General features: G+C 41.8%; 2 protein-coding genes across 8 annotated transcripts; both read right to left on the bottom strand.

Annotated features, from left to right (window-relative positions):
* Positions 1–707: 707 nt before the first annotated feature.
* Positions 708–3,850, bottom strand: rnf181 (ring finger protein 181). Of its 4 annotated transcripts, none has more exons than XM_040154424.1 (6): positions 3,747–3,850; positions 2,494–2,621; positions 2,266–2,402; positions 1,797–1,912; positions 1,601–1,675; positions 708–1,505 (listed from the first exon to the last, which is right to left on the bottom strand). In XM_040154424.1, exons 2-6 carry the CDS (start codon positions 2,577–2,579, stop codon positions 1,446–1,448), a joined length of 474 nt encoding a protein of 157 aa, XP_040010358.1. In that variant the 5' UTR covers positions 2,580–2,621; positions 3,747–3,850; the 3' UTR covers positions 708–1,445. The 4 variants fall into 4 exon arrangements, with proteins under 4 accessions (XP_040010358.1, XP_040010359.1, XP_040010361.1 ...); XM_040154425.1 differs by lacking the exon at positions 3,747–3,850 and adding an exon at positions 3,711–3,734; XM_040154427.1 differs by lacking the exon at positions 3,747–3,850 and adding an exon at positions 3,598–3,693.
* A 1,080-nt stretch (positions 3,851–4,930) lies between these two features.
* LOC120805251 (paxillin-like) lies at positions 4,931–24,079 on the bottom strand. Of its 4 annotated transcripts, none has more exons than XM_040155314.1 (12): positions 12,777–12,888; positions 12,502–12,641; positions 12,242–12,425; positions 11,887–12,001; positions 10,474–11,754; positions 9,081–9,347; positions 8,547–8,951; positions 8,220–8,381; positions 7,934–8,107; positions 7,765–7,846; positions 7,490–7,638; positions 4,931–7,340 (listed from the first exon to the last, which is right to left on the bottom strand). In XM_040155314.1, the coding sequence occupies exons 2-12, from the start codon at positions 12,596–12,598 to the stop codon at positions 7,074–7,076; spliced, it is 3,183 nt and encodes a 1,060-aa protein (XP_040011248.1). In that variant the 5' UTR covers positions 12,599–12,641; positions 12,777–12,888; the 3' UTR covers positions 4,931–7,073. The 4 variants fall into 4 exon arrangements, with proteins under 4 accessions (XP_040011248.1, XP_040011249.1, XP_040011250.1 ...); XM_040155315.1 differs by having other exon boundaries at positions 8,841–8,951; XM_040155316.1 differs by lacking the exon at positions 8,547–8,951.
* Positions 24,080–24,315: the final 236 nt, after the last annotated feature.

The raw sequence follows: 24,315 nt of genomic DNA, 5'->3' as shown, positions 1-24,315 counted from the left end.
TAAAACACAGAGCAAAAATGACAGCGTTAGACAGTACTGTACATACTGCCGGTTTAAACTCACACTCAGGCTGAGCAGTGTCAGAGCAGGATTTCCGGTCCAGTATTGCATGCTAATACACATGCACCACCAGCAAACATGGGCTTTTTCCCCACATTTCGGGAAGTCCTGATGTAGAAGCATCGAAACCAATTCAGACCATATTGGTTTTCTGTGTGTTGGCCAGATGAGAGGCGATGCACCCTCAATCATCAAAAGAACATCATGGGACAAGTTAAAGAGGAACGCCACCAATTTTACACATGAAGTGCGGTTTACTTAGCATGTGAAGTACTACTCAGCTGGTGAAAACAGTTGTATCATGTCTTCTGTGGATCTAGAGGCACTTTGTCAATACTGAAAAAGTAATTCTCCACCTAGGCTTGTTTTTTGTTTTTTTTTAAAACAAGGCAGGGATGGTCTAACATAAAACACAAAATAAGTGTAGGATCGAGCATTTTAGGAGTTGGACCCATATGTTGGACTAATAGTCAGGATATCTCAACCTCTACTTCTTCGAGTTTGGCTTTTCTTCTTTTAATCTGTCTTTAATAAGGACCCAGAATTAACGGAAGTGCAGACTACTGATACTACATTGCTGGAGTGCAATTTATAATTAAAAATCCCTCAGATTTGGGCATTGTTTTTAGTGGAAAAACAAAAAGGAGTAACTGATGAATATATATAATTATTTAAATAGTTCATATTCATTAGACAAATACAGCAGAACAGGTTGTTTTTTTTGCATTTAAAGCTGATACATTTCTGTAAAAAAGGAACGAAGAGACTGAACTGAAACACTTCAGATTTCTTAATGTTGCTGTCAACAGCGTATTCGTCTCGATATTCATCCTAACTAATGAGGAAAGAGCATTTACCCAACTCAGAGAGAAGCATTTTCAACGACCTCATTGCTTATGCTGCAGTCACGCCATGTCTACTGAATGGAAAGAACAGGAAAACCCTCCGATACCCAAACGGGAGCGCTCTCACATTATTCCAACATGGCTACCCCCACTGCCAGCCTTATGGTCACAATGGATAAATGGAAATGTCTAAACTAGTTATTTTTATTGTGTTACATATTTGTAATATTGGATTTTGTTTAGGAGGAGCTGCCAGTGAAGTTGGCTCTGCAGCCATTTTGCCAACAAGTTCTTGATAGTACTTTTTGCCAACGGGGAGATATTGTCAAAGTCATTCGTTCCAGATATTTCTCATAATTACAAGAATCAGGCTGACATGGACGTTTTATCCCCCCCATTGCATTTTTATACTGACATTCTGTAACAAATGGCATAAATGCAGCATTATGTACTTCTTTTTTTTTTTTTCCATAATTCTCTGTAAAATGTCACTGTGCAACAGACTTGCATCACAGCACTCAGGGACGTGTACATGACGTGTCATGTGTACATGGATCCATGTAGGTCCTCCAGCCTGTGTTCCCTCTGTTTTCTTCTCTCCTACAGGACATTATAAAAAAACAGCAACTGTTCAGCCAGGGACTGATGCCATATTGAAAGCATGTTGGACCCCCCCAAGGCATATTTACACTCACCTTGTCTTTTTTAAACTCCTCATACTCTGGATTGTCAGTTGGTAACTCAAATCGGCAGAGCGGACAGGAGTTGGTCTACGATTTAAAACAAGAAACATCAAATCAGGACCAAAGAATTAGGGAATTTAACTAGCCACTCGCACATTTCCATTACCTATCTGGTGTAGAATCAGAATTATGAATTCACATGCTTTACCTTGCCCAGCCATGGCAGTATACATCCTGAGTGGAAAAGGTGTTTGCAAGGCATTTCTCGAACCGTTTCTTGTTCCTCGAACTCCAGCAAACAAACGGGACACTTGAGACCTTTGTCTGTGAGAAATAATCAAAGTTTGATTAAATCCATCTAATGTTTGAAAAAAATATGTTTGCTCTTTTCCTTCATCAGCATGTTTCATGCTCACACTAAGTCCCGTACTGCTGGCCAATGAGAGGTTTCACTGGAACAACTGAGGGGGAAAAAAAAATCTATTCACAGGTACTAACAATTTCAACAAATTAAGTCTGTCGTCCAACACCTTTCTCTCATCCTGCCTGTAAGCCTGATATCTCACTCTGCTATCACCAGTCTCTTCCGCTACGTACGCCGAGTTTCAGTGAAAAATGGCTAGTTGCAAATGTGAATGTAAAACACATTTTATTCTACTGGAGCAAATGTCTGTCACCTGCTTGCTCTGGAGAAATGATGACCACGGTGAGGGTCTGAACAGCCGTTTTGGCAGCCGGAGGCGGAAGACGTTGGTCCCAGTCCGACAAGTCAAACGTCCCTGAGTCAAGTAAGTCCAAGCCCTGCATTAAAGACCTATAAATAAAGACCATAAGTCAATCAGAGCACTGTACACTTTGCATCGATGTTGAGCATTACAGTGCATCTGAAATGTGTTTAGCCTCACCTGGCCAGTTCAAGTAGTGCATTCTGTCGATACTGTTCCTCAGGGTTGGTGGGCTCACAGTCGTGTTCATCAAAGTAGGAAGCCATTTTGGTCCAGCCAACGTTCGTATCTTCTTTGCATTAAGATACCTGGCAGACATAAGGATACTGAAGGTTTAGTAGTTTGTCAGAAAACATACAATCCGAGGCTGATATTTACAAGTACAGTTGAGGGTTTTTTGCAGAACCTTATAACTGAAGAGTGAATAACCATCATGAGGTTATTCATAGTAAATGGATTTACGGACATTTCAATCACAGTGCTGTACTTCCCAGCTGTACATAACAGCAATTCCAAGTGATTAATCTATTAACATGACCTGGGCACATGTATGAAACAGGCCTACAGGGCACAGGCCCAGGGGCCCGACGGGACACTTGTCTATTATGAGTCCATGAGATTCCTAACAACTGTGTCCCGACAGCGAAAAGTTAGAACCAATGTTACTGTGTGCAGCAGACAGGGAAAATATTCAAGACCCTTGTAAAGGAAATGTGAGACTTTTTAATACCTTCTGGGACATTTTTCTGAGGTAACTGAATTCATTGGGGTTTTGGGGGTTTTTTTAACAACTTTTCAAGCCCTGCAGACACCCTGTAAATTAAACAGTTAAAGCCCAGAGATCTCACGGTGCTGTAACGATCTGCTGTAGAATCTGTGTAAAAATCTACAGACACAAGGTGTGACCCCTCAACAATATCGACTTTAAATATTTATCAAGGGGCACCGCTATGCGGCTGAACACTTCAATTTTACCGCATAATTAATTCATCTAACACCAAATACAAGTGTTTATTACTATAAAGTTGCGATTGCTGCGCGTTATTGCCAAAAAATGTTTGTCTACCAAACTGCAAAGTTTAAGTAGCGAGCAACGGCGAGCCCAACCAGCCAATGTTACACTCAAAAAAAGTTCCCCAAATAAATTTACATTTCATAAACTTTAATAATGAACGTAGAATTGCAAACCCCTAAAAACAGGGGGGGGAAGCTAGGCTATTAGATCGTCCATTCTGTTGAACAAGGACACATTAATGTTAAGGTTATTTACTGAGTTTGGTATACTTGTAACAGAGGCCCCGCTGTGGCTCAACTGACGCTAGCAAAGCCTTACGAGTTTCTTCAACTTGTATACAAATAAACGTAACTTGCTGCAGAAAAGTAGAAATTGTTAATACATTCTTGGCCAGACTTTACTGAAGATCTCGACTTACCTTAAATTGTTAGTAACAATTAACATTTGTCATTCTTCCGGGTATGACGAGTTCACCCATGTGGTACTTTGTCCAATCACGGTAGGGACTCGCGCCCTCTTCCTTCTTCCTCTTCTTTTCCATGGCGGTTGGCAACCAACAATATCGCGCTACTGCCACCAATCGATACGAGGCGCGTACTGCTGTTAAAAATCCAGTGATTTTATGTAAAGCCTACTTTTCGACCAAACCATGTGGCTTACTATCGGAATGGCTTTACTGATGAACTTGAGTCTGAGTGAACAGTAACTCTCCGAGGTCTCTTGTCTTCAATCCACTGCCAGGTTAACATATAACTGTCACTGTTTCCCCGTTTAAAATGACATCGATTATTTTCCCAGTCTGAACGTTACTCGAACTACAAACGCAACATCAGCTTTCTTACTTGTATCTTTTGAAGTTTGAATGTTGTGGTAATGAATGTTGTACATGTTTCTTTTGATTATGCATTAAAAACAAACTCTTAATCTTCACTCCTCTTCTTTAATCTCTGTGTAGGAAGACAATGAAGGAGACATTGATGGATTACTGAACGGGCCACTGGACACAGGCCAAGGGACCCGGGTGATCAGGGGAACCATGGTCAAGAGCCTCTTTTTGTCGTGACTGTTAACATTTCCATGTTGTAAAGTCAATGGAATGACTACAAAGAGTCACAAAACAACAAAGACACACAAAACTACTTGTCAAACAGATGCAAAATAAATACAAAGACATGCAACAACAACAACAAAAAAAAACCCAGAGATGCAAAACAAGACACCATAAACGCCTTCAAAATGACTACAGACACAAATCGACAACAAATACATGCAGAACCACTGACAACTGACTAAAAAAAGAGATGGAAAATAACTGAAAACAGACACAAAACAACCGAAAAGTGGCGCAAAACAACCACAAATAACAAAGACACGCAAAGCACCTTCAGAATTACTAGTCACAAAACAACTACAAACAACACGGCCTTGTCGGCTTCCAGCCTGGGTATCTTGCTCCTATGTGGGAGGGGTGGGGGGGCCCTTTTACATGTCTAGTGTCTCAAAATCCGTCCATGGAAGCAGGTATTGTACCGTTGGACTAATATTTGTGTTTCAATCTTAAGTGCACCCGAGTGACAGTATATCACAAATGAAGCCTCTGGATAACATTTTGATACCAAAACAGAATTTATTTGCGTAATCAGACTAGAGGTGAGGAATCTCACTATTCATAACTATTGACATTCAAAGTGAAAAGAAAAGGAAAAAGTGAACAAACAAAAACAATTAAAAGAAGGTATGGCTTTGGTTAAATAACACTCTACTAAATTGATTTAAAAAGACAACTGTTACATGATCTTTTAAATAGAGTGAGAAAAGACTTAAGGCTCTAGAATTCCCTGAACAAGACAAAAGGCCCGATATATCTGCTGCATGTCCTGATTAACCATGTAAAGACCCAACCTGGTGGTCATACAGTAGATGCTACTCAGATGCTGAGGGAAAGGAGTCATCTTAGTCCTACGATTTATTCTAACAGACCAACAGGCTTTCATTTTGAAAGCCTACATTTTTCAGTGGACTCACAGACTAGTAACATGAAAACATAACTGTGGACTATTGACCTGTTATCAGTATTTTGCTGAATTTACCAGTGTTATTAGACATGGTACTGATACAATGGCACAGACAGACTGTAATGTAAGAAAGATGCTGAAATACAAAGCTGTTAATCCACAGTTGCATAGAGTTACTGGAGTATCACAGGCACATTTACATATTTTCTTGCATTATGTACTACTTATTTGAAAACAGTGAACATTCATCAGCTTCTCAATACAGTAATGACACCAAAAATATCAAAGTATCTTTTCTATGCCTTCTCACCAGCTCTCTCCTTCTTCGAATGAGTGGTTATTAAACACATGTACATGCTAAGCATCCCAGCGCTTTGCTTACAATGTAGCTGCATTGGATATTTACAAAAAAAAAAAAAAAAAAAACTTCTCATGATGTACTCAGAAACAGTAATGATAGTGTAAGAGTTGCACGATATTCTCCCAAGATCTTGTGAGGTTCCACTTCACTGTATGAGACAACTGCAAGAAATTGCAGTTGAACTGTTTTCTCTTTTCTTCAGTGAAAAAACAAGGAATGATTTGGCAGCGCAAAAAGGTGAGGTTTATTCAAACATGTAATTGAGGGTGAATTCTGCAGCTACTGGTGGATGGCTACATATTGCATATTTCTTTATTGACAATCACTGTAAAGTAGTCATCATGGTTTGATTTTGGCAAAAAAAAATAATAGGTGTGTTTGAGATTCTGATGTTAGAAACTTTAAAAGTGATTGATTCTCACCCCTTGATTCATTTATAATAAAAACTCAACATTGTAACACTCTGGTATCAACACTTAAAATCTTCATATAAGGGTGTTTTCATAGGCTGAATGAGTGAGTCTAAAGACACTACAATCAATTGCACACATACACAATTATTGTGAATGCTGACTCAGCCCATTTTTTTATCCATTTGCTCTGTCCGATTTTATGTTATGGGAAAAAAAAAAGTATCTAAAAGCTTTTTACCCTCATCAGTTGTATAAACAGGTTACATTGTAATGCTAAAAACAACAGGTCAGCCGTTCCCTGCTATAGTTTTCAGATTTTTACGTCTTTTTTTTATTGTTTCTAAATTGACACACTCAACCAGTGAGCAACAATGTCAAACACGCAGAGTATTTCTTGGATTTCTACAGTGTTCAGTATTATTTCACCACCTTCTATAAAGAAAAAAACTAAAAAGACTTGAAAACACATCAATGTGAGAGTTACAAAAAAAAGAAAAGAAAAAAAATGGCAGCCTGTGGAAAATGTCCAACACATCTAAGGAGACTGCGGGAAAAGTTTTCTGCACATCAGTGTTGATTTGAAAAAACTTTCTAATGCCACTTTTCAACGTCCTTTAAATATTGAGCATGTCTGCATCAAACCGAGCCCTATAGACCAACTCCAAACCCATAAAAGCTTCAAAAAAAAAAAAAAAAAAAAAATTGCTGTCGGTCTAAAAATGGGACGTTTTACCACATTTCTGAAGGACGTTAAAAGTATTTTAGTCTGGCAAAGAGAGTATGCTGCTTTAACCTCATGCACATACCCAATCCATAAACGCTTCGTACGTCATCATTAGAAAACACACAGCTTTCTTTGATACAAACACAATCCATTTTCACCCCTGCTGTGCTAAAGATGCTTTAGACACTTGTCTGAGCTCTGACCCATATGTCGTACTGTTAAAATTCTCTCCCTAACTGAACAGCTTGATGAAGCAGCCGTGGCAGTAGGGTTTGTCGTTTTGTTCTTTAAAGGTGCCTTTGTTGAGTTGTTTCAGGCAGAAGGCACAGACAAAGTGCTCCGGGTGGAACTTCTTTGACATGGCTGTGATGCAGCGGCCTGTGATGGGCTTCTGACAGCCGGAGCAGAGGGAGCCACGGCGCTCGTGGTAGTGCACTTCACAGTAGGGCTGACCATCGTGCTCAAAGAAGCTTCCATTCACAAACGGGGTGAAGCACTCCTGTAGACACAGACAGGGGAAGTTGCAGTTATTCTCATACTATTACTCTCATTACAATATGTAGTTGACTCACACAAGCTATTCAGTGTTAGGGAAACTCAGGTACATTAAATAAAAACAGCAGTTTGACAGAATTGTGTGATACATACCCTGCACACAAAACACTCAGGATGCCAAAGGCAGTTCAGTGCCGAGATGTAATTTTCCAGAATGGCCCTGGCACAGCCACCACATTTTGGTGCAAACATGTCAAAGTAATCGTTCCTGCAATAGGCTTTTCCATCCTTTTCATGAAAACCTTCACAGGAAAAACAGACAGACAGCAGATTTGATACAATCCATAATGTAAACAAGTTATAAATCAAATATGATAAGTACAATTTCCAGAATAATAAAGGTCATAGTAATTAAGAAATCACAGTACCCTCTGGGCCAAAGAAGGATCCACACTGAGCACAGAAGAAGTGTTCAGGATGCCATGTCCTATCCAGCGCCGTCACAACTTTCTGAACAGACATGACAACATTTATTGCTGGCTGACTGACTGTAAAATTCAATAGAGATGATCACACACGCAAACAGCAGTGACTCACATCCAGTATGGGCCCGTTGCAGTAGTAGCAGCGTGGGGAAAACAGGTTATGGTAATCTTTCTCACAGTAAGGCTGTCCTTCACGCTCAAAGAAGTTCCTGGAGCCGATCTCCTCTTGACAATGCGTGCACACAAAGTGTTCGGGGTGCCATGTGCGGCCCATGGCAGTCACCACCTAGACAAACAGAAAAGTGGCCTGTGTATCTAGTATGCAAACTCTAAAAGTGATTAGAAATAAAAATATGTATTTATATTCTAGATATATTACGTTAATAAAAGCATCTCACCTGTCCTACAATTGGCTTACAGCAGGCACCGCAAACTCCTTTAGCTACTGTCTGCACACCCAGTTTGTTGAGGTCAGACTGCAGGCTACCAAGCATATTGTCCAGCTTGTTGACCTGTGTTGGGGGCCCGCCAGGAACACCACCCTTACCTTGAGCCATAATCTGAAATGGTTCAATTATGAAAACAGTTATGTGTTGAAGATGAAGACAACAAAATGAGCTCAGTCTGCAAAATTCGAGTTTGAGGTTACTGAGATAAAAAAAATAATCACAGTATGCTTCTTATAAGAATGAAAAACAGAAGGGATAAGAGACAGGAGTTCATGCCTGCATTGGAGGGAAGATTGGGTCATACTCTGTTTGGCAGCCTACAGACACCAGGACTTTGGGTGCAACTGGTGTCACTGGCTCCACTGGTGGAGGATGTGTTGGGGTTTTAAGAACAGGAGGAGGAGGCTCTGGTTTAGGGGCAGGAGGTTCCTGAATTGGGGGTGGTGGTGGATGTGCAGCTTTTAAAATCTGCCGAAACGGGGTGGGAACTGGTTCATGGATGTGAGGAGGCTGTGGAGGGGGAGAGGGAGGTGGAGGAGGAGGTGGCGGTATAGGAAGGGGATACTGTACAGGAAGAGGTCGCTTAGTTTCTTCTACAGTAGGAGGGCGACGAGGGGCTGGGGGAGAGAGAGGTGGGGGCACCTTCCTCACAGGGACAGGCGACTCTGGGGGAATTATGATCTGAAGAAGAGGAGAGAAGAACAGAGAAAAGAAAGAAGACACATAGAGGAAAATGTGTAGAACACAGAAGGTGAATTAATTGGGGAAGAAAAAATATTTGGGAAAACTGTTGAGCACACTAAAGCCAACCTTGTCGACCTCACTGTCGGCACCATCAGGACGGAAACGCTGGGGTTTAGATGTGACGATGACACCCTCGGTCATCCAGTCATCAGACTGTTTACGGCGCCGCTCTGAGCGGCCGATCCCAAGCTTTCCCTGAAGCTCTTCAATGAGGCGATCCTGAGAACTGTTCTTGTTTACAATGACGGGTCCCATCTTCCTGCGCAGGTGACCATCTCGGTACATGGGATGTACGTTGGGAGTCTCCTTAGTGCGCCTAATCACTGATTTTATCTGAGGCGGAATGATGAGCAGTTTGTCATATGTCCACACCAATCATAAACCAGCTGAAGCAGTTAAAGCAGAGCTCTGTAGCAGCAGGTGAGTCACACAAATTATGATTTTCAAATCACTGACAGGCCGGGAAGCAGTGGTCAGTGGGCTTAGAGTCACACTTCGTGCACTTCTTGCATGCTTATGTCAGATGCTTTCAAAACTCTGCCACCCCCACCCAGGAACCCCCCCCTCCCAGCCTGCCCAGTCTTTTAAGCAACCACTCCAACTTGACAACACAGGTCAGAGGTCACATTCGGGTCCTTCACACAAAACTGGTGCCAACAGGCAAGGAGGACTGTGGTTTACATGTGCCAGAGGCTGAGTACTGATACTGCCATTCAGTGAGTTACTTGCAAGTGCAGTATCAAAACAAAAAATCCTAATTAGAAAGATCTACTCCGTTTTTAAGCAAGCTTCTATACCACACGCTTCTATCTGAAAATGTATTTTTTCAAAGAGGGTTTCTTTCATCTTTCTTTTTGCACATTTCAAACATAATTTTTTTTTTTTTTGGTCTAGTTTCTGCCCAGTTGAATGAATATCTAATACTGGGCTGGGCAGTAAAATGAGACCAACTTGTCACTCCTCGTGAGCCTTGAGAGCAAAGCTAGAGTTATATGATTGGCACATTCCCCCCCCCCAATCATCGTATTTTTTTTGGTAAATTGACCAAGTGACAGGGCGTCTAGTAGCCATTAGTGGCCTAGTGTTTAAGACAAATACCATATACCATGATTTCAACATCACTGATTTGATTCCGGCCATGGACCTTTGTTACATGTCATTCCCCCTCTCTGTCTCCTTGTTCCCAGTCACTTCACAACTGTCCACGAAATGCCCCAAAATACTCCTAAAACAAGACTAGCTTCTAAAATTGTACTAGTGAGTAAACTACTAAATTAATATTTTATATCACATTAACAGGTTTGCAAGAACACATGAAAGAAACCCTCTGAGCGGAGGCTGGCGGAGCAGACGCTAGAGCTTGTATATAAACATCGGTCTCACAAGCAAGAACAAAAAACAAAGGTAAATGTGAACAAAACAAGCCCTGCGTGTGTCGAGCAGGAGCGGCGATGCATACATGTCCAGATGCAGAGACTCTGTCTATACTAGGAGTCTGCAGCATTGGCAGGTCCAGGGCAACGTCAGGGGTCCCAGGGCACGTAGATGGGGTCATGGACTCATCCATCCAGCTGGCCTCTGTCAACGGGGTCATGCTGCCATCTGTGTATGGCCTCTCAGTGTAAGGTGTCATGGTTCCATCCAGTCCATCATGGAGGGACACAGAGAGCTCCTCATCAGCCCAGTCCAGATCTCCGTTTCCATCAGTGCCTCCGTCCACTGAGTCGTCTGTGATGGTGTTGGTGGCACTGGTGAAAGTGTCGGGCTGCACACTGTTTCTGTCCATGGGCAGGATTAGTTCCTCGAGCACCTCCCGCATTCCTGTGCCCAGACACTGCGCATCCATCTTCAGCTGTGCTTCCTCCACATGTGTTGTTGAGGGATTCTGTGCAAAACTCATTGCTAGCAGCTTGTCTAGTGCCTCATCCAGGGAAGGCTCCACCATGGGGGGTTGCTGCACAGCTGTTGATGCCAGCTCCAACGGCTGCCTACTGGGGCTGGTGAAGGCTGGTGGAGAGGGGACCGTCAATGGGGACACCAGTGATGGTGAGGATGTTTTTGAGGAAGCATGTGTGAAAGGTGGAGATATAGAGACAGCAACAGGGAGGGGTGAAGGAGTCTTCGGCACAGAGAGATAAGGGGTGAAGTTTATTGATGGAGGTGGAGTGGACAAATTCAAATCAAGTTCAGGAAAAGAAGCAGACCCCTTGCTCATGATCTCAGGAGCACAAGAGAATTTACCAATTGTATCTGAGGGTGAGGCCCTTTCTAGAGATGGACTGGGGCACTTGGAGGACTTGTGGTCCAGAACAGTGTTAACTGAAGTAAGTGAGGGGGTGGTGGTAGTATTGGAAGGACTTGGGCTATTTCCAATCAGGTTGGAGTTAGACGAAGCGGACTGAGAGAGGACTAGCAGAGACTTGGTTTGGGATGACAACATGGTGGCAGAAACATCTATGACAGAGTCCAGGTCTAGATCACTGGCTGCGGAAAGTGAGGATATAGGACTGTGGGGAGGGAGGCGGTTTGAATGGGGCATCGACATGCCTCGGTCTCCTCCGTCCTCATCTATGTGCAGCTCTAGACCAGCAGGCAAGGAGAAGAGGGGAGAGGCACAGGTGGACATGTGGGACAGACTAAGAAAAGGAGAAGCCACTGGGGTGACGGAAGAAGAGACTTGAGGATGAGGAGAGCTGGAAGATGCTCCTGCTGGGTCCAGCAGAGAGCCCAAAGAGCTGGGCTAGAGAACAGAGAAATGAGAGAGTAAGCAGAGGAAGAGGAGAGCGAAATCATGGGGAATAATGACGGATCTCCTAACTTGAGTTCGTTGATTAATTAAGCTCTTCCAGTATGTAATCGTAGTGCTTTTTACCTTGAAGTCAGACAAAGAGGCCATCAGCTCATCTAGCTCTCTTGTGGCACAGGAAGCAGACATTCTGGCTTGCTGTTGGGGGGGGGCGTCCAAATCGCTGTGACAAGCAGGGGGGCTGGAAAATACAAATTATAACATAATTTGCAATTACATGCATATTTTGTCATGCACGCGCACAAATTCACATTTTCTTTTGCTGATTTTCGGAGAACTCGGTCAAACTCTGCGATACGTTTTGGTGGACTGTATTGCAATGTATTATGACAGCAGACTTTATGCCCTCTACTGTGGTCGTTTTTCAGCTTAATAAGTGTCATAAGTTGGGGAGAAGTTGTAGGTTGTGGACTCTCTGTACCTGGGTGAAGGCACTGAGCCCTCCAGCTCGTCCAGCAGACTCTCAACGGTGGGTCGGGTTTCATCCACTCTCGTTCCATTCCTCTTGGGTTTCTCCTGAGACGGAGGGCTCACCATGATGTCAGGGCTGCCACCATTCTCGTAGTGGGTGATGCTACAGGAAGGTAAAGGTGGAGCTGCTTCCTCTGTGGACACATTAGCAGTACAACTTACTCTGCTCACCACAAACAAAACTGATAAAGCTGAGGGCTATGCGTCTACCTGTCGTGGGGAATGAAGGGGAGCTCTGTTGCACTGCATTAAGTTCCAGCAGCAGCCTGTCGAGCTCTGAGAGGTTACTGCCCAGGGCAGAGGTCATAGCTGCTGTTGATGAATCTGATGACTTCTGTTTGTTAGGAAAACTGAAGACGAGACATAAACAGATAACTTTCAATCACAACTCCTGGTAAAAAAAAAAAAACAACAAAAAAAAAAAACAATCACAGATGATAAACTCAAGGTCATACACGGAACATTTCAAGTGTGTGGCAGGCTACCTGTAGACGTGGTCCTCCTCAATGTGAGACAAGGGAGAGCTGCTACTGTCCCTGGACCATGATCTCTTCTTTGCGGAACCTAATGACTGCAGGGGATACTTCAGTCAGTTATACTGAAAAATCTGTTGAATTTTTTACTTGGCTTTCAATTTGATATTATCAGTTCAGATCACAAAAGACAATTCACATGCACAGATATACATGAGAAATGTGGCTTCAAATCTTATTTTAACCTTTTTTTTAAATATACATCTTTCATTAATTGACTACATCTAAAGTGCTATGTTGCTTTCCTGTAATTTCTCTTGCTTGGTTGACAAACAGTTGACAAATTAGTTTGTTGAAGGGCTTCATGGAAAATCATAGTTGAGTTTTGTACATGATCACACTACAGTGATCTAACATGACTTGCCTGCTGAGAGGAGTGGTGGGAATCTGGCTGATCTATCAGGGAACCATTCAGAGCCTCGGCGGAGGGTGGAGGAGGGACCGGAGGTGGAACTGACACATCTTGGTAGGAGTGTCCTCCCGTAGGGATGGAGTAGGGGGTCTCGTCAGGCAAGAATACAGGTCGCTTTGAGATGTGGGACGTAGTTGATTCCAGGTCCGCCAGCAATGCGTCTGAAAGATATGATGTTAAAATTCGATTGGTTTGGTTGTAAGTTGCATTAAAACCTGATAAGATTTCTTGTACCTACCAAAAGAAATCATACATAATGTACAAAACACAGTTGTGCTGTGTTTGCTTCTAGAGTTGATTAGCCTATGTCTTACTTTTATTTAAATACCAGTCTTAATCAACATAAGACATAATAATACATAAATTCCTGCATTGTTTTTACTTTGTGTTTCAACCTGCGGGCATGGTTGGGCTGGAGACCAGTAAATTCTTTACTGGGATTGTTGGGTGCTCTGAGGCAACAACTGACTGTGGTGTCAGGCTGTAAACAGACAAACAATGGTGGCCAGTCAGACCCAGTTTCTTATTCCAACATGTCACCAAAAAAAGATTTCTCCTCGGCATATATCATCCAGTAATAAGGTTAGGCCCAGTCACCATCACAGCATGGCAAAGTAAATCACTGAGCCCAACTGACATAACTAAACCCATTAAGCCTTTATAAAATATCCCTCTGAAATCCCCAACATACTTTTTCCATCAGTCCACACTATAAATACAACGCTACTGACAATGAGAGCTATCTATCAGTGAGTTTGATCTGTTATTTCAGTATGTTACCTCTGTGAGTAATCTATTCATGTCTTTGACTAGTCACTGTTTTATGAGAACAAGTGTAAACTTAACAAGACAGACTGATAGGAACAAAGAAGCAGATGGACAGAAAGTGTTCCTGTATCTTGTCCAGGGTGGAGGGGGCACAGTGTTACCCTGCTGAGTGTTCAGAGGAACGCAGGACCCTTACCCAAATAGACCCTTACATCACACAATCCATCCATCCTCAGCCTGTCCAGAATAGACCGCAATCACTGGCTGCATACTGTTACACTATAGAGGCTTGGACCCATAACAGTCTGTTTCAAGGAATCACTGCACATTTAAGATCGTAAAACCAAAAAAGCAAGTTGAGAAATTGTCCAAATAACCAAGAAGAAAAATATATAGGCAGGCTCCTGCCACTACTAAAATACAGTCTATGTAGTAGAAAGCGTGCCTTTAAATTTGGAATTTCATTATGGATGAAAACTTGTATTTCCTCTCCTACTTGGGAGTTATTTCAAGGAATAACATTAGTATACGAATGGAATAAAATATAACTATTTTTGCTTTGAAAAAAAGTCATACTAACTGTTTCTTTCGTCAACTAAATCTACTTCTCCAAATACTCCCCCACTGATTCAAACAAAGTTGCATCAAAGTCAATATTTAAACTTATAACTTAATCTAAAGTCTTAAGCTGATGTATACAGTACATACAAACTCACAAGGCCAACATACTGCTCAGTGAAAATGGCAGACACTGGCTCCACAAGAGTCACAATCAACTCACTATAAAAAGCAAATACACAAAATACCTGGAAAATAAGGTCAGGCCTGGAATAAGCTACATAGGTTTTCCTTTTGCCTGTGTCCACACTAAAAGATCAAACAACAAAGCCCTTACAATTTAACCTTATAATAAGATAATAATATACAATATATAATAATACTATATATACACACACACACACACACACACACACACACACACACACACACACAAAATATGATAGACAAAAAAGACATGTCAGAGTAATCCTGCCACAAAAATATTTAACTTTTAAATCATTAGAAAGTCCAGTGTCTGTACTCACATTATTTTTTTCCAACTGCTGTACCTCTAATATGCTCTAGCCTGGATAAAGTGTGTGTGTGTGTGTGTGTGTGTGTGTGCGCGCGCGTGTGTAAAGCAGTCAGCAGTACAGACGAAGATAGCATGAGCAACAAGTAGCGATAACATGGTGCCAGTCTACTGAGAGGAGAGGGGGAGTGGTTTGAGGGACAAAATTGGTTGACAGTATTCTGTCAACAACAGTGTCCCTTTAGTGTCCCTGTATCTAATAGCAAACACTGTAAATCTAAATCATTAGTGACTTCTTATCCACAAATTCCCATTTACAGAATGAATATGGCCAATAGGATTGTAACTTCACATGTGTCTGACTATTACATTAAATCTAAAGCAGATAACTTGGGACAAAAGTTTAAAATGTTTCACTCAGAAGAACTAGGATAAGTTTGAAGGTTAGGTGTTAGATGAACTGGAGTCTCAACCATCTCTACATTTTAAATTCCAATATATTCAGTCACGAGTCTTCATCATAGTCTTCCGTCCAAAGGGAGATCCTTCCCAGAAGGTAAATGTTTTAGTCGTGAAATTTGACATAAACCACATGGGAGCACATGCCTATTTAAAGCAGTAAGCTCAGTAAGTAGCCCATGTCTGTGCAAATGTGCTGAAATATCATGACCAGCTCAAAATAATCTGCACCTGGTGCTGACATGTTAAACAAGGTCTTACTGAAGTTGACTTTGACGCTCATAAAACAAAGGCTCCATATAGAAAAATACCACAACTGGTTTTGGGACAAAGGTGAGTCATCTAAAATGCAGTGTAGGATTTAGATTTAGATTCACATTTCTCTTGTAGCAGATCTTCAAAGCTGTCAATTTTTTACAAAATGCCCCAAAACTTACTAATTATTGTAATGTATTCCTAGAAAGTCCTTTGTGGCCTTGACAGAGAGGACAGCCGTACTGCCTTAAGTTTTTGAGACTCCTTCTATAAAAAGTGTCTTTGCACTCATTACCCCTCCGACCTGCTGATACTACACATCTGTGAGTAAGGCCCAGACCCATGAAGTCCAGAACAGATCTCCACAGGGGACGTCCATCACAGTTAGATTCTTGGTTAAAAGCAATTTATAATGGCTAATGCATTCAGCCTGTTTTCATTCCTTGGTGGGAAATACAGCTACAGTAGGTTTTAAAGCCCATTACAGTAGAATTTTTAATGTGACTATACCTAGTTTTCGTTTGTAGAAAAAAATATCAGTCCCATTGAAAACTGATAAAGTTTACATTTTACTTTCAGCCCTTCATTCTCAGTGTCCCTGTCCTACAAACAGCGGATTTAAAGAAGACACGGATTAGAGGTGAAACAATCAATTAATTAATTAGTCAATGGACAGAAAACTAATCAGCAACTATTTTAGTAATCAACTAATCGCCAAACATTCCCCAGTTCCTGCAGGAGGATTTGCTGATTTTCTTTATCTTATGTGATAGTGAACTGAAAATTTGAATAACAAAACAAATGATCTGAGGGTGTCATATTGGTCTTTAGGAAACTGAAAATTTGTGATTTTTCACTTTTTTTCACATGAAAATAGAAGAGAAAATAATCGATATTCAAAAAAAATTATCAGCTGCAACCCTAACATAGATGGCACTATAATCGCAGTGGGTGATACACCAGCATGGATTTTGCTATATCTATACCAGAATAAAGAAAGACTAAAACAGGCAGTAAGGAAAGATCTGTAACACAGTGGCACCTGTTTAAATTTAGCAGCAGAAAAGTATAATTACTAAATCCAAAATTTCCAGCTCACATCCTTTTTTAGCCTTTGAATAAGCAGCCTGCATTACACACACACCATTCTTGGCGACCACCAAATGCATCTCATCTGCATATCTATTACTGCAGATCATAAAAGGATAAAGACTGAAGATGCTACTGAAAATTTCTTGTTTCCCTCATTTCCCTGAGGAGGGCAGCATTGAATCTGGCATGAGGACAGACAACAGGCCCTCACCAGCCTCTGACAAGTTAGGTCCACCAAGAGTTAGAAGCATTAAGAATGCAAACATGCACTGTAAGCCAAGTAACAGGCTAATCTTTTCCATTCCAGACAGGGGGTAGCCACAGCGGACAAAGTCCAATTCTGCTCAAACAGCATCCTGACTCAATAGTCCATTGTGCAAGGTCTGGAGGAATAAAGTTGTGATCAACAAGGACATGACCGAGACTAATAATTCAAGATGAATTAATCAAATCTTAGTCAAACAACATACAGATTTCCTTTAACAGTAGCTCACTCTGTCATGGGATCCATCTGTGGTCACACTGTGGTAACTAATCTCCATTATGTTCAACAAACAACTCTGAAGTTATGTGGATACTGTACACATTCTTGTGGCAACGGGTACATGTACAGTCTTGCCTGTGCACACCCCCTCCGCAACCAAGCCCCTGCCACGATCCTGCAATGTTTATCAGATGGGAGCAAAGGTGCATGGGGAATTCCACACGTTCCTCTGTCCGCTTCGGGAATCAAAATGATGCTTTGTAATAAAATCTACTCAAGCAGAACACACATTCCTTCAATACCACAGGACTCTAGGTAGAGAGGCGTTGAGGAATGTGCTTGAATACAAAACACCATCTGTCAGTCCAGAAAATGAAAATAATGTGTTGACAATTACAGGACCCATTCCACTAACTACAGCATGCTTTGAATTCCAGGATAAGGGAGATGTCAATGTTTTCATTGCCCATTTCCCACAGACCATGGAGTACAGTGCAGACAGTCAGGCAAGGAAGGAACCGGGGCTGTCTAATCTTTTTCTATAAACATGTGGGCAACGGTGATGGGCCACTAGGGTCCACAGCTCACCTGTTTATAGCCAGGGAGTAAAAGAGCAGAACTGGCCACAGCCCCAAACCGAAACCCTACCCCATCAGGCCAACCCGACACGATATTTATATCAAACAAGACAGGCAGGGGCCAGGGAGAGGGGGTGTAGGGTGAGATGCCAGTAAGACAGGCAGGGAAGGCTGGATAGAAACTAGGGACAGAGAGACAGAGAATGTGAGCGAGAGAGAGAAAATGGACCAGCAGCAAACAGATTTAATGATGGACCAAGATAGAAATATTCAAATAAATGCCAGGCCTTACAGCTCACAAATGGCAAACTGCTTCTACAGTATAAGACACAGACCCATACAGACAAAGGCTGAATGAGTATAATAGTATACGATCAGAAAGACAGGAGCATCTTAGGGTGATTACTTCAAAATAAACATACCTAAATATACCCTGCCAAGCAGCCCCATATCCGAAAGATGACACCTCCCTGGAGAGAACGCTTGACCAAAATAAAGGCACTTCACCACAGAACAGTAAATCAGATGATAGGGGAAAGTATCAAGACTGATGTAACACCCAGTCACTGGGGACACATTCATAGCCATGTATGTGTGAGGACTGTATGTCAGTGAGTGGTCTTTTGTGCCGTAAGAGAGTGCAATTGGGTAGAATGAGGAAGACCCAAAAAGAAAGGCTGTCTTGTCTTTCTTGTACTAAAACGCTGACTGAAACACCCAGCCATGCTCCAGGCATGAAGACATCCTATAGAATAATAGCAAATTCATGATAGATATAGTTAGCCAAAAGTGATGTCTTAAAGCTGCTCATTTTCTTTGACTAACAGTTCAAAATACAAAGTGTCTTCTCATTTGAGAAACTGCAACAAGAAAATGTTTGGCATATTTTTTGTCACTATTTTTGCTTGAAAGGTGACTGAAATTATTAATCAAGTATCAAAATAGCAGCAGATTGTTTTTCTGTCGACTGACTAATTGTTTAAGATCTAATAAATTTTAAAATGGGAAAAATTATGGTTTAAATCAGAAACTGCCTGATCAAAGGTTCAGCAAAAAAATCTGAGCAAGCAGGCAATGCCAGCTTTTAGTACTTGACAGTTATTTTAGTGACATTGCCAAGTGTTACTAAAACGTAGGTATAAAACAAACTGTATGACAGCAGAGCTTTATTATTTAGAAAACAGAAGTGAGATTTCCTGCCCGGCTTAAAGACATGTCCTCGGGTATCCGCAACTTGGGTAATGTTAGAAAAATCCAGCAGTGACTCAGATTCCTACTACATTACCCAGACATGTCAGAATAATAATAAGCACTGTTCTCTGAGCCAAGTTACAAGGCCTGGAACAAGGAAGGTGTGGGAACAGCATGGCAAGAGGAAAAGAGTGAAGGCTGCTGTAACTGAAGCAACGATGGGGTAACACAGCATTTACTAGTGAAAATGCTGTTCTAGCAGCAGGATCACAGTTTGAAGGCCTACAGCTGCCCTTCTACCGGTGTTTGCTGGCCTCCAGCACTGACTCTGCTCATTGTTTTTCTCAGTTTTGTTTCCTCAGGATGTGGGGCAGGGTCTGTTGCCTAAGCGATGAGGTCAGCCATGTAGCTCTCTCTTCCCCAGACCCAGAACAGGATGGGTGTGTAGCTCGGGAACAAGAGTGATTTACAGTCTGGAGCTTCCCTCTAGCCTAGCAGGCGAGCCCACTGGCTAGGGGTGGTATGCACTAACCTTGCAGCTCTCATGGGGTGATGATAGCTAGTCTGGTAACACTAACTCTGTGCTGCCGACACACTGGGACACGGAAACCACTGAAGACCTTCTAAGATCTTTTGGTATGCTGTGCAAACGCTGTAAACATTCAAGACCATGCTGCTTCTACAACAGCCAACTCTCACTTCTGCCTGGAGAATATGCCCTTCCTCTACAAGGTGATCAACTGATACAGTTACAGTAAATCTAACAGGACTGTTGTGTGTTTACAAAAGGACTGTGCAGCAAGTGCTGCTGTTTCAGCCCACAAAGCCACCTCCTGTAGATACAAATGTGCCTCTATGTGGCTACAAAATAGAGCTGAGTGGCTCACACTGTTTTGAGGCCTGGCTGTGATACACAATACCTGTTCTCTGTGGTGTTTCTTCTTTTCCACATGATTGCATTGGCAGGTTACTGCAAAATACGTTGCCTTATTCTTTCTTTAATTCATTTCCTCTTCAACGTTTTACTTGCTGAGCCTCAACAGTGTATCAAATAATGCAATATTAGATTTTATTTGCTAAAGTACTGATTCGTTTTGTGTGTGTTGCTGCAATGCCAGTCTAAACAGATTACTTGAAATTTCTTGGTCACATTCTGAAAACAGACCTAAATAGACAGTGTTGATTTGATCTGGGCTGGATTAACGTGACTGATCCTGGGTTTGGTTAAAAAAAAACTTTAAATGCACAATTATTCAACAAAATGTACCATGTAAGTATAGTGGCAACTGAAATATTTAAGGGACTAAACCTTGATTTTGTAAGACAGAGCCTAAAGATTGGGCCTTTAGGTCATTAGAATTTCAGTTTATATTGTGATTTAATAGTGCATATTACTAAACAAATATGCAGTTAATCAAACTGCAACACAGTGAACCTGAGGCCCCCGGGGCAGTTGCCCACTTTTCCTGGTCAATAATGGATGGAATTTATAGATCAAAAGGAGTCTATCGTACTCAAGTGTTATTCTCCCTTTAGTCAAGACCCTCTAGCACAGTGTATGGCTGTAGTAAAGCATTTTTTTCAGTGTTAACCTGCAGACATGGAGTAGGGGGTCCTCAGCCCAGTGAGGTCAGTCTGCCTGAATCTCACACGATCCTGAGGAATTCACAGAGTTGTGTGGTAACTTCTTACCCCACAAACATCAAACACAAAAGCAGAACAGGCCAACGGACAGGACACTGTCATATGTGGTTATAGGGCCATACTGGATGAAGACCTGTCCACACTTGGCCACACTAGTAACGACAGTGAAGCCAGGTCTGGCTGCCACCTGGCCCGGACTGTAACTGATCGGAGAAAACCTCTAGAAAACTCTGACTCACGAGGTACAGACTGGAAGAGTGCTCACACTGTGCCGAGGGAATTCCCTTCCTCGAATGGTAACCAATGTGGGCAAATCAATATACACAGATTGAAAGAAGATGAAAAGAGCGTGAGAGAGTATGATTAGGTTTCCAAACAGCTCCATGTAGACCTGTCAGTCATCAGTGATCCTCAGGACAAGAACCTGTGGGGGCTTGTTAGCTGGGGCTTTACTGGAAGTGCAGTAAACCACAGTCATAAAGTATTTACAAATATTTAACATGGTTTGTATTTGCATATTTAGGGAGGACGTGGGAGGGGTTTGCTACATGATGTGTACAAAAATGTTTACATTTTCATAGCAAAGCAGTTGAAATCCATTTAAAATGATTGGTTGTGCAATTGTCAGGCTACCAGAACTGAAAGCTCAAAGAGCTTTTTAACAAACTCTTAAGTGTCTGCAATTACCAGGGGGAATTGTGTTTGAGGAAGAAAGACTGAAACTGACAGCCCTCCGTCTGTTGGCGCGGAGCTGAGAGTAGTGGTAGGAGGTGAGTCATGACCCAGAGAGTATCTGGCCTTGGACCCTGACACAGGGTGATGTTCGACATTCCTCAGCAGCCTCGCCCCCTATTTTAGCCTGCTGTTCAGCGAGACTGCTGGCTTCCTCTCAACCAACAATCAGCCCTTTCACTAGTCGCTAGAGCATCTAATGTGCCCTGGAGTTATTCTCACAGCAGGCCAAGCTCATTATGTGGCCCATCATCTCTCCACTTAAACAATTCACAAATCCATTTTACTGCCTGTCTACTTTGGGAGATCAGTACAATGGGAGAATTCCTACAGATACCTGCCAGGCAAAACAAGTGATTTATTCTGAATTAGCAAGGTAAATATAGCAAAATGACCAACTGGTGAGAACTATAACAACAAAATTAGAAGTTCAAAGGTACAGTGCCAAAGGTCAAGGGCCAATGAACCGAAGAGGTGACTGGTTAGAGAGGCACAAAAAAATAAAAAAATAGATGGAGCTGACAGACTGCATGGAATTACACAGTCAGGATACGGTATTGCTTGTAATAATGGTATTAGATATAGGGGTGATAAGACTATATTATAATAGAGCTGGCAGGATTAGTTAATTAATCAGTCAGTCGAGAAAAAAATAATGGTAACAATTTTGATTAATTTGATTATGACATTTTTTTCAAAAAATGCCAGACATCACTGCTTCAATGCGAGGATTTGCGGTTTTCCCCATTTTTTCTATCACTGATAATTGAATATCTTTGGGTGTTGGACTGTTGGTCATACAAATCACGTAGTTTGAAGATGTCACTCTGAGCTCCTACAACTTGTGAAGGGCATTTGCCACTATTTTATGACATTTTATCAACTATACAATTCATTGATAAATCCAAATATAATCAACATATTAGCTGATATCATAAGGTGCATTAGTATTAGTTAAGTAATAGGTCTTAATGAATGATAATTCTCCAAAATAGACACAGAAAACACAAGAAGTCTTACCAAATTGACTGACATCAATCAGCACAACACACATGTAAATGTAATGTAACTTTAACACTAAACTAACCATAAAAAACAGACACCATCAAAGAACTGGAAAAATTGTTTCTGGAGCCTAATAAGTTTATCTAATTTGACAGCGAATTTGGTAGATAACCAAACATGGTCAGAGGTCATGTTCTACTCACGAAATGTGACAATAATTAAAAATAAATAAATAAATAAAAATAAAAAAAATCAACTGGTAGTTGATCAAAAGGTAGTCTGTGTCTTGTAACCATAAGATATGAAGACACTTGTAACTAATTATTAATGTGAAATAATTAATCATTTAACCAAACAATTGTGCAGCATGAGGGGTTTGAATCCCCGGCAGCTCCACCTATTCAGGGTCGGTCATGCATTCCTGGCCAAAGACAGATACTGGCATGGCTACACCAATCTAATATATAAAACCTGTCCTGGAGAAGAAATCAACAGGATAACAGCACAAGGTCAGGAACCTACCACCTACTACTACTGTTTAAACCAGGGAGAAAGTGTTGTCAGCACCTTTGACAAAGTAGGATTCCGTGTTAGGTTTCTTTAGGGTATTTTTTTTTTCTCCTTTTGAATTTAACTAAGGCTCCCACATGTCTAATTACATACGGTATTTTACATGTCGTACAGTTTACAGTTTTTCTATTGTCCTAACCACACCTTTGTCTCCTGTATCAAGGCTTTCCATTGGAAAAAAGGGAGAAGAAAGTGGACTGTACGCTCAGTAATTAAGTATCATTAGCAATTAAGGCTGCTCCATCAGACTGGAGATACATTATGAGCCAGCCAAGCCAGGGCTGAGCTCACATTGTGCTGTACTGAGCAGTCTAAATGGGGAGGCCTGTCGACTCCACCACTTCAAAGCTGGAATGAATAGCCTGGGGGCAAAAGTTGAGGAGGTAATGTTAAAGCTCGATGTCAAAATGTCAGCCAAATATCTCCTCCCTCCGGCACACATACTGATCAGAACAGGGTGATTTAAAATGAGCAGGATACCGCGTTAATATCAGAAAACATTCACGCACTACAGAGGGGAGAGTTTAAAAGGAGAGGTGGTAAAGGCTAGCGATGTCCATCTGCTAAGTTACTACAATGCATATGTAAAGAACGAGGTGGGTAAAATGTAAAATGTGTCCAACATTCACCCAGCCACACTGTACTGTAACACGCTGATAGGAAATATCTAGCTTTTCCAGACCTATGTGACTACGCTGGGCCAGAAATGCTCTTTTCAACCTAAAATCTCGTCGTAACGTTAACTCCTCCACCCTGTTGTCCACTCCTCACTTAGTGCTGAGGGAAAACACGGAGCTTTTTAAAAGCGACTCCATAACTTACCTAAATCGTCCATAGTGGCTGCCTGGTTGTGTCCCGTGTCAGTTTGATTTTTGGTGAGCCCGTTGACTGTTTACGAAGTCTGATTTTTCCTCCCAGAACTTCACCGCTGCTGCCCCTGGAAGTTGGTCAGGGTAGCTCTCGGGAACGCGCTGCAATGTGTGCATGTGTACTTCGCCGGAGCGCGTGCTCGGACTGAGGCTCGGTGATGGGCGACATCTAGTGGCCACAGGCTGGAACTACGGTGAATATGTGTATACGCAGAAGACAGTGACCATTTTTACCGTCTGCTTAACGACGAATTTAAATTGAATGTGGTGACTATTAGTAGAGTGACAAACAGGGGTGGCTAGATTATTCTGCTACAGGTCCCCAGCAGCGATCGTATTTTCAAGGTAGGCCAAATTTGT

This window comes from Xiphias gladius, chromosome 19, assembly GCF_016859285.1.
Source record: "Xiphias gladius isolate SHS-SW01 ecotype Sanya breed wild chromosome 19, ASM1685928v1, whole genome shotgun sequence".
NCBI lineage: Eukaryota > Metazoa > Chordata > Actinopteri > Istiophoriformes > Xiphiidae > Xiphias > Xiphias gladius.
This window is presented reverse-complemented; position numbering and strand designations above follow the sequence as displayed.